Source organism: Echinops telfairi, unplaced genomic scaffold (assembly GCF_000313985.2).
Source record: "Echinops telfairi isolate 266 unplaced genomic scaffold, ASM31398v2 ScPeMD7_31;HRSCAF=116, whole genome shotgun sequence".
Lineage (NCBI taxonomy): Eukaryota > Metazoa > Chordata > Mammalia > Afrosoricida > Tenrecidae > Echinops > Echinops telfairi.
This window is the reverse complement of record NW_022103928.1, coordinates 55,073,939-55,084,100: the sequence shown is the minus strand read 5'-3', so window position 1 is coordinate 55,084,100 and position 10,162 is coordinate 55,073,939. Positions and strand designations below refer to the sequence as shown.

The 10,162-nt window shown below is 40.4% G+C and overlaps 1 protein-coding gene across 1 annotated transcript in view; it reads right to left on the bottom strand.

The window, feature by feature from the left end:
- KIF5B (kinesin family member 5B) overlaps positions 1–10,135 on the bottom strand; it is a 45,689-nt gene extending 35,554 nt beyond the window's left edge. The window contains exons 1-2 of the mRNA XM_004702284.2: positions 9,983–10,135; positions 993–1,080 (exon numbers count right to left, since the gene is read on the bottom strand). Of these exons, the coding sequence (XP_004702341.1) occupies positions 993–1,080; positions 9,983–10,108 (214 nt within the window). The 5' untranslated portion in view covers positions 10,109–10,135. The remainder of the gene's footprint in view (positions 1–992; positions 1,081–9,982) is intronic.
- Positions 10,136–10,162: the final 27 nt, after the last annotated feature.

Genomic DNA, 10,162 nt, shown 5'->3' with positions numbered 1-10,162 from the left:
TTCTTGATGTGCACTTAACCTTTATATAAAACTCTCTCTTATACATGAGTTTCTGTGGATTTGTTTCTCTAAAGTACCCAGACTAACACACCTCTGTATCTCATTTTCAAGTATCCATCTTCTATTACTTCTAGTTATCTTGATCCAAAAACCTCTGACCCAATGAAATCTGTAATGGACTAATTCTACCACTTTTTCCTCGAACGTCCTTCCGTATCCTCATTCTCTGTGATGACTTTGCTTCCCAGATCATAGACAAAATGGAATTAGGAAGGAAAACACCTGTATTTTTCTTCTATTACATCTCTAAACTTATTTTTTCTCCTACTACAGTAAACTGCCTATGAGCAAGATCAACCATTCCACTTTTTACTGAATCCCAACTCCTTTCCTGGTGCATGCCAGAAGACAGATTTTGTCTCAATCTCAGTTGCACTTTCTAACAAATGGAGCCGTCAAAAAATAGAGTAAGTCATAGAATAAACAAAGTAATGCTACATAACTGTAAGATCCCTTCTAGATAAAAGAGATACCTGTAGTAAGAGTGGATTGAAGTCCACCCTCACTTCTAAGGTTCTATGGTCTTGGAAAGCCTAAAACTGGAAAATATAGAGGCCACTAGTACTGACTGGAATGTGTATGCTTTTCTCGTCCTTGGTAACTACTTGTGTTACATGTTAAATTCCTTAGGAGTTTCTCTGCTAGCTACAAGATAAAATCTTTGGGGAAGGAATAACAATGGAATGGAAAAATAGTAAAGACTGCAATTTCTGTTTCCTCTTATAAAGTCAGCTAAGTTTGGCCATTTTGTTTTCATTGTCATGTTGTTTTATTTCTACAAATTGCCACCTCAGAAAATATCCAGGGAATATCTAATTGAAACACATTTTCTACGTATGCAACATTGTAATTCCAACGATAGCAATCTTCCATGGAAGATCATAAACAAAATTTTACTTAGTGCTGGAACTCAACAGGTTAAATATATTTACCTTTCACAATCTTCTTTGCACAGTCATTATACACTTGCTCTTGAGACGTACTTGACTGGAATACCCGATCAAAGGCATAAGGCTTGGACTGAAAAACAGAAACGAAAGTACTTCAATTCCATAAATGAAATGGGAATGGCTATTTCTAATTTCCTTTAACGATGTTATCATTTATTTAATCACACCAGGATGCCTATAACAAACTACTTCATGTCACTGCATCTTTGAGACCTGAACTCACTGAGGTCAAGTGGATGCTGACTCACAGAGGGTTTCCAAGGCTGTGAATCTTTTATGGAACAGAGTGCCACATCTTTCTTCTGTGTAGCGGCTTGTGTTCAAACCACTGACTTTTAGATTAGCAGCAGACTGCTTTAGCCATTGTGCTGCCACGGCTCCTGAAGAGACTTCAGAGGCCACCAAACACAAATCCACTCTAATATACGGAAACTTCATGAAGATAAGCATGTCTGTTTAGGTCTTTGATACATTTCCAAGGATTAGCATTATCATTAGCACTATGTTAAACACTCATTACTGAGTAAATTTTTGTTTGATCTGAAGAGTCCTGCTGATGTGGTGTAGTAGGTACGCATTGTCTGCAATCCACAAAGTCAGCAGTTCGAAATCACCAGCTGTTCTGCAGGAGAAAGATGGGCTTTCTTTCGACTCCAGTAAATAGTTACAGTCTTGGAAACTCATGGAGACAAGTCTCCTGTGCCCTTTGGGTTCCTATGAGTGGGCATCAAGTAGATGACAGCTTGGTTTGGTCTGGTTCATTTACTCTACAGGCATTGAGAGTAAATGTATCAATAATGAAACAACAAATTTGCAAGGTTTAAAAGTCATTAATGGCAATATTCAAAACCAGATTTCCTATCTCCCAATCCAGGGCTTTTTCTACCACTCTATTCCACCTGTTAATGTACTGCAACAGCTTTCCAACTGAGTTACTGTCTGTAATGTACTCACTACAATGGTGAACAAGACACATTTACTGTCTGCTTATCCACTGCCACTGAGTTGGTTTTGACTGATAGAGGGTGTCTGAGACTCTAAATGAGCAGTTTTCAACCCGTGGGTCGTGACCCCTTTGGAGGTTGAATGACCCTTTCACAGGTGTTGCCTGATTCCCGACAGTAGCAAAATTACAGTTATGAAGTAGCAACAAAAATCATTTTATGGTTGGGGGTCACCACAACATGAGGAACAACTGTATTAAAGGGTCAAAGCATTAGGAAGGTTGAGAGCCACTGCTTTAAAGAATAGTGAGGCAGCTAGTCAAGGACTAGAATGCTGACCTAAGCTACAAATTGTTATAAGAGTTTACAATCTGAGATCCCAAGCTGGACCAAAGCAGAATATTCTGATGTCATCTTTGGGGTAGGAAGGCATGTTTAAGTTGAGAACTGAAGGACTTAACAATATGAGGGAACTTTCAAAAGTTCATGGAAAAATTCTATTATCTTTTAATTCTATTTTTCCATAAACCGTTGAAGCTACCTAGAGAGTAGTACCTAGTCACTGGTGATAGTGGTTCATTTGGCTGTTAATTGAAAGGTTGGAAGTTCAAATCCACCCTGGTGTTACCAGAAGGAATAGGCCCTCCACTCAAGTGGGGAGAGAATGGTGCAAAAGCAGGTAGGTTTCCTGATTTGAAATTGTTACTTGCTAAGTCAATTCCAACTCCCAGCAATCCCACGTGTGCAGAGTGAAACAGAACTATGTTTTCTAAGGCTGTGACTTTTGGAAAGCAGATAGTTTGGCCTGTTTTCCCAAACATCTTTGTGCATGTTGTTTGTTAAAAGCACCATCCTTTAAAAGGGCCAGTAGTTGAGCACTTTTTGTGCCACCCAAGGACTCCCTGGGATTTGGAAATGGGAATTCCATTATTCCAGCTTAAAGCCTTAGGAAAAATGAGCCAAGTCTGAAAAGCAATGTTGAGAGCCCTGTCTTTATTTCCTTGATGGTATGATTTTCTTGAAGAAGGAAAAAAAAAAAGCTCAACTATATAGGTACAACAAATTACAGCAGAGCAGGGATTTCTGGATATATGCTAACCAGTGTCTATTCTTTAATCTACAGGAAAAGAAGGAAGATGGGCCCTAAAAAACAAGAAAAAAAACAAAAAAAACTATCATGACCCCAGAATAAAACCTTTAATATTACAGAATAAGGTACTCTTTAAGATTTTACCTGAAAAAGACCTGACAGTTTAGAAACTACATCCCACTCCACAAATCTTGGAATAACTATCAATGAAGTAGACACTTGCTAATGGGCTCTCAGAAGCCATTCTCAGCTCTCCTTAGACTAGAGAGCAAAACACCCACTCGCAAATTTCTTTGCAACTATTTGTCAACACAATTCAGTTCTCAGTCTTCTGAGAAGTCTCTGGAAAGTGTTCTGTTTCCTTGATAAAGGGACCATCTCAGTTGAAGCTCCCCTTCTCTTTCCTGGAAGGGAGGTTTATATCGAAAGCATCCATCCGTCTTGCACACACAGTATGTATGATGATGACAACAAGGCAACAGTCAAGGACGACAAAGTCGGGTCCTTGAAACAGTAGCAACAAGAGTTTTTGGTATTTGGGAAAAAATAACCTCTGTATTTATTTAAGCCACTATTCGTTGTTTCTTTTCCACCTGCAGTTGAAAGCTCTCCTGGCAGATATAATAAGATGACTTCATCTGGGCATCACTTAATTAAAATATAAGTATCAATGTCTGATCATTCTTTAACTATGATATACCAAAAAGAAAGTGCCCCTCCTCAATGGCCCTGTTAGCATCCAATTCTTAAAATATGGCTAAAAAGACTTTTGCCATACTGACTGCATGAGATAATGCATGACAACTAATTTTGAAAATAAATTAAAATAAAAAATACAATCATAACTCAAGTAACTCATGGTAGTCCCTTATATTTTTCTATGTAAATGGGAAAGGATTTCCCTATTTGTTTAGCAAACATTTCTTTAGCCACTTAAAAGGTATCAAATATCATGCTAAGTAGAAAAAAAACGAGTAAGGCAATTTTAGAATAATATTTTAGAATAATAGTTAGTAAGATTGTAGGTTCAAAGAAAACAGTAAGGCTGGATAATCTTATGCAAAGAATTTATATACCAAAACCAAAACCAAATCCACCACCACTGAGTCTACTCTGACTCAGTGACACTAGATGACAGTGGAGAACTGTTCCAGGGGATTTCTAAGCTATAAATATTACAGAACAGAGAGCTTATCTTTCTGTGGAGCAGCTGGTAGATTTGAACCACCAACTTTGTGGTACATAAGCCAATATTCAACACAATGCACCATCAGGGTTCCTTAGAAGGTGAGTAAGAGTCACTATGAGTCAGCACTGACCCAATGGCAGTGAGTTTTGGGATTTAATTTAATTTAATACATGATCAAGTAACGTTAACTGAATTGAAACAGAGAATCTGTGGTCTTAAGCACAAAAGCCATGAGATTGAAGCTGGCCAAAATAACTATTAACAAGTGTGTAAAAGAAGTGAAGAACCTCTGTTTCGGAGAGGCCTCCTCACCCCCCCCCCCCTATCAAGACCTCAGTGCCGCCTCCCAATCTAGACTAGACGGGAGCATGTTGATAGGCAAGAGATAAAACTCACAACACATGGAACCGAGGAACAGGAATGGAAGTAAGAGATACCAAAAGGGTAGGGAGAAGGGGAGAAGTAGGGAGGGAGGGGGGCACCAATCGCAGTGAATAGCACATAACCACACCCACCCCAGTCAGGGGTAAGAACAACAGAGACCAGAGGGGAAGGGAGTGAGATTTGAAAATAATTAACAATCTAAAAATCTATCAGGAGGCCATGAGGGGTGGGGCTTGGGGGAGAGAAGGAAAAAAGGAGGAGCTGATCCCAAGGGCTCAATGGAAAGTAAATGTCTAGAAAAGAACGATGGAATATATGTACTAATATGTCGGGTACAATTGATGTATGGTTTGCAACAAGAGTTGTAAGAGCCCCCGATAGAATGGAAAAAAAAAGTGAAGACGAAAATCAATTCTAATTTTACTTATAGAAGACAAGCACTAAAACAGAAGAAGTATGAAGACAACTATATCTTTTCAAAATAAATAAAATTATAGAATCTTAAAATACTTAATACAAGGCTTCACTATTGAGCTTCAAGTAATACTTCAGTTGTTACATAAACAAAAAATAGACCCCCTAAATCTGCCAAAAATGATTGATAATAGTAAAGCCCATGTCTCTTAATATTTTATGAAGCAGTTTACACAATAAAAGATATTCAAATTATTACTTCAATCTTATTCAAATGAGAACATTTGTGGGTAATGATAGAAAGGTAACATCCAAACTGAAAACACACTGCCACTGAGTTGATTCTTGCTCACAGTGACCCTACAGGACTGGGTAGAACTGCCACTGTGGGTTTCTGAGGCTGAAACTCTTCCCACAAATAAAAACCTCCATTGTTCTCCAAAAGAGTATCTGGTGGTTTCAAACTGCTGACCTTGGGGTTAGCAACCTTGTGTGTAATGACTATACCACCTGCACTCCTTTATTTCCTAAAAACCAGCTAATATCACGGCTGAATAAAAATTTTAAATGCTTAGCATTAAACTGTAAAAAGACTCTTGAATTTAATCCCAGAACTAAATTATAGTTTTATTAAGTAAAGCAAATGTCTTGATTGGCAATCTACCCATATCTTTTGACTGATTTGGTATCCTGGGATTAAGACAAGATTTGTAAAATGTAAACCTTTTTTTGCTTTTGTTAACTTTGCTTTTGTTCAAGCATACTGCCTTAAATAATCACTTTTCAAATAAATTAAGCAAAAGAAGACTCAATATCTGGAAATCTACATTTAAAAACTAGTTAATTATCTCCATGAACAAACTGCTCCTTTGACATAAGACCTAGATACTGCCCAGCTACATTATTGAACATTTTGATGAAGAATTCCACAGAAAAATCTTAAATCAAAAGAGGGAAAATGTAGAACAGGATTTCAGACTTTCTGGAGTCATGAAGGTGGATAAATCCTGCACCTGTTGCCCACAAACAATCTTAAACCTTCAACAAAAATATCCCCTGAAGCCTTCATAAAACCAAATGATAGTTTAGCTAGTAGTAGATGATGTCTGCTCACCCACTAGCCACAGCAAGGAACAGGCAAGCTAGTCTGCTTTGGTAAAGACTCCAGGCCTCGGAAAGCCCGCTGAGCAGTTCTACTCTGTACTATGCTAATGCTAAATCATAATTGACTCACAGTAGGCTTGGTTTGGGGGTTTATATGGGAGCATGACAATAGCAACTTTAAATATGAAAAAGGAACCTGGGGGGGTGGGGGAGTGAACCTCTGTCAATAAAGGAGGCACAACTCTAGAAAATGAGGGTGACAATTGTGGTACAATCTGAAGAATGTAACCAATGTTACTAAACGGTATTCAGACACTTGAACTGGTCTATGTTTTGGTGTATATCTTCAACAACAACATTTATACTTAAAAAACAAAACAAAAAATAAAACTACATGAGACCAAAAGGTCAACAATTACTCTAAATCAAAGATGAAAGCGCAAAGGAAATCAGTTTACTGGAAGTGAAACAACCAGAAAGCATTACCAATGTCTCTGAATAATTTGTATAGTACTTGTTAGAAACAACTTTGCAGGGCATTCACAGAAAACACAATAAAATATACTTTAAAATGAAAAACAAATCACTAAAGACCTGGTGCTTAGCTGTGAAATGTAAATGATACAAGCTTATGTACCTTTGAAAATACTTAAAAGCTTTAGTTTACCATTTTATAAACACCAAGTAACAAAACGGACTCCTCTGTTTTAGGCACCAGGGGAGAAAATCAAATAGGCATTAACTGATCTGCAACCATACCTTAGATTTGTTATACGAAATGATTCCTGTGATTTCTATTTGCATCTGCACAGACCAAGCGCAACACCAAATATGGTTATGAAGGATACCCTTTGGCAGGGATATGCCTTCCTCTGGAATTCTGCAGTGACCTTTTCAGATTATGAAGGATTATGCCTTACTACATTTTCCTAGTTAAAGACTGGTTATCGGTTAACATTGGTTATCGGTTAACATTCCAAAATCTTGAAAGTAGAGATAGAGGTACCCTCTCCATGTCCAATCTCCACTTTTCAGGTAACCTTAGGGTTTAAACACCAATCAGAATTCTCTTGGAAAGGAGAAAAGTGTTCTGCTTTAGGCAAGGAACAAGGCAAAGTGCTCTAATTGGTTTAATTCTCCTCTAATTCCAATAAAATTGCTTTTTGTTCTGGCAACCTTTCCAGTAATAACGTACAATGGAAGCTGATTAGCACAGACATTTACTGATGCAAATGAGAAAATTCCACCTTTATAGTGCATGAATGGATACGGAAAACATCTTTTATTTTATACACACACAGCTTTCACAGGCTCATTACAACTACTTAAGAGGTTTTCCTCTTTTCACTACTGGATAACACATTCTATTAATTTTAAAAGTCTTTCCTAAAAGATGGGAACTGTCATTTTTTACCTATGCCATTTTCCTAAAACCAATCAAATTCCAAATTTCCTTCTAAAGAAAACAAGTAGATTCTACTTGTATCGTTTAAAGGCTTTTATGAAAGTATATTTCATTAGCATGTGATATGCAACACTTCACCAAATATTTACAAATAAATCGGGATAAAAGTCTGCTGAATACACAGTGAACAGTAGAAAATTACAAGTCTTGCCTGCCTTGGGTTAAAAGTCAACTGTTAGGTTGATCCCACCTCAGAGAGCCCCTACAGGGCAGGGTAGGGCTGCCCTTGTGAGTTTCCAAGACTGTAACTCTTTATGGGAGTAGAATGTCTCATTTTTCTCCAGCAGGGCAGCTGGTAGTTTCAAACTGCTGACCTTGTGGGTCCCAGCCCAATGAGTAACCCCTAAGCCACGTTATATTAAAAGCATTGATGATATAAATAGCAGCTAATATTTTTAAGTAAACCACACTGCATGCTTACCAGTTTACCTGTAAGCCAACGATTCACAACTCCATTCATTACTGATTCACAACTCAAGCATCTAGCCCACATTCCTAATATTGTCATATAAGTCTATCTGCCATATTAAGGCAAATATGGAACACACAATATACAACCTTTTCCAAAGAAAGCAATCTAGAATAAATGTATGTTCCTGTGGCAATTATTTGTTTTCTTTCAGCTCTTTCATCACATGTCCTATTTGGGCCATGGTAAAAAGACTGACTTCTATTTTAATCCTGATACATTTTATGAATGTTAAATGCTATTAGAACTTTAAAAGGAATCTTAATGATCCTGAAAGATCTCACATAAATAAATAAAATCTGGAGAATGTTGCATTCTAATACTAGTGTAAGAGGGGAAAAAAATCTTCGATGTATCAGCCTCGGCCAGAGCTGAGTAATCACAAAAACTGAGAAACGAGTAGCCTTACATTTGCCAACGAACAGCTCAGGTTTCTTTGGATTCTACGTAAACGCTACCATCCTAAAGGAAAAGCATGTCTAACTGGCCTCCGCATGCTATCTTTTATAGCAAGAGTTTTCCTTGTGGACTTGTTAACATAGACCCAACCTGGCTCATGTCTTCACAGTAGTAGGTGGCAGTTACTGACTGACCCAAAGACTTGTCCCCGCAGAGGGAGGGGTGTGGACCCCGGCATTCAATTTTCTTAAGAGATGGCATTCTCTTGGAAACCCTGACAGAAGCCCTCAGGAAGTTCAGTCCTGTATTACCTGTCAGTGATTTCTATCATCAGTGTCTCATCTTTTATGACTTCTTTCCTCTACTAAATTAAGCTGCCCCAACAATATGGCGAATCAACATAGTAAACATTGGGACTGAAAAGCAATGCAGAAAGTAACCTAGAAAAAGTTCTGCCAACATGGCATTACCAAGAAATGCGAATTTCATTTTTGGCGCTGGCTCACTGTATGTAATGTTCCCAGCCATTTTTAATCCCAGCTTTCACGGGCATGCCATTTTCAGACCTTTCAACACCAGAGGGATGAAGGAAAAGGCATAAGCAAACATACCTCACAGTCTGATCTCCTTGATAATGGATCATCAGCCAACCGAGTTATGCTTTCTCTTAAAAAGGGGCAGTACCTCACCTTCCTCGGTTTCACCAAAGGCAACTTCCACCAAGCTAGCGCTTCAATGTATAATTACAAACCTAATATTATCATGAGAAATCCACCTCGATGGACTACTTTTCCAGAAAGTTTGCCATCTCCTTTTTGAGGGGTAAACGCCCACACTGTCCTACACAATGAGTTCCCTGAAATTCCCTAGGGGTTGAGATTCTGGAACTTTCCGGGCACGCACTCATTGGACCCGATCTGAATCGGACAGATCAGCTCAAACAAACACACAACCAACAAGCATCACTCCGATTTCGAGGGCAAATCCACCGTTTCAGTTGCAGTCCTCAATCCCGCTCTCCGTGGCTACGGGCTACCAAGTCATTCATCGCTCAAACAGTGGGTGGGGAACGTCTACGGCCCGTGCAGCTCGTCCGGTAGGCTTCCTGCCCTCGCTGGAGAAACAATATGGTTCCACGCGTGGTCGTGGGTCCATCGCCCGGCCCGGGGTTCCGGCCAGCTTCCACCCTGACCATAACTGCGCACCGACAGCGACAGCCTCGGACGGGCACCGAACGCGCTCCGGGGCGGCTCCCCGGACGCCCCAGGTGCCGAGCGTCCCAGGTGGAGACCCGGCGTCTCCCCAGGCCGGCCGCGCCCCCGACCCGGAAGCAGCCGGTCCGGAAAAACCCGCGGGGCGGCAGCCTCCCTCTCCGGGAGGGTCGGAACCGGCAAACGCCGCCCGGGGCGGCTGGGGACAGCCCGGAGGCCGCTCTCCACTCCGCCACCTCCCTGAACTCAGGGCCCCGTCGGGCCCGCGGCCGCGGGGCTGCGGGCAGGCTCGGGCTCACTCACCGCCATCATGACCGTGTCTTCTCCCTGAAACTTGGCGACGTACTTGTCGCCGCGGTTCACCTCCGACTCGTTGAGAGGTCTGAAGCGACACATCACTTTGATGTTGCACTCGGCCGGGTCCGCCATCTTCCTCGCTGCCGGGGCCCCAGGCCGGGCGCCACTCCCCGCCGCTCAGTCTCG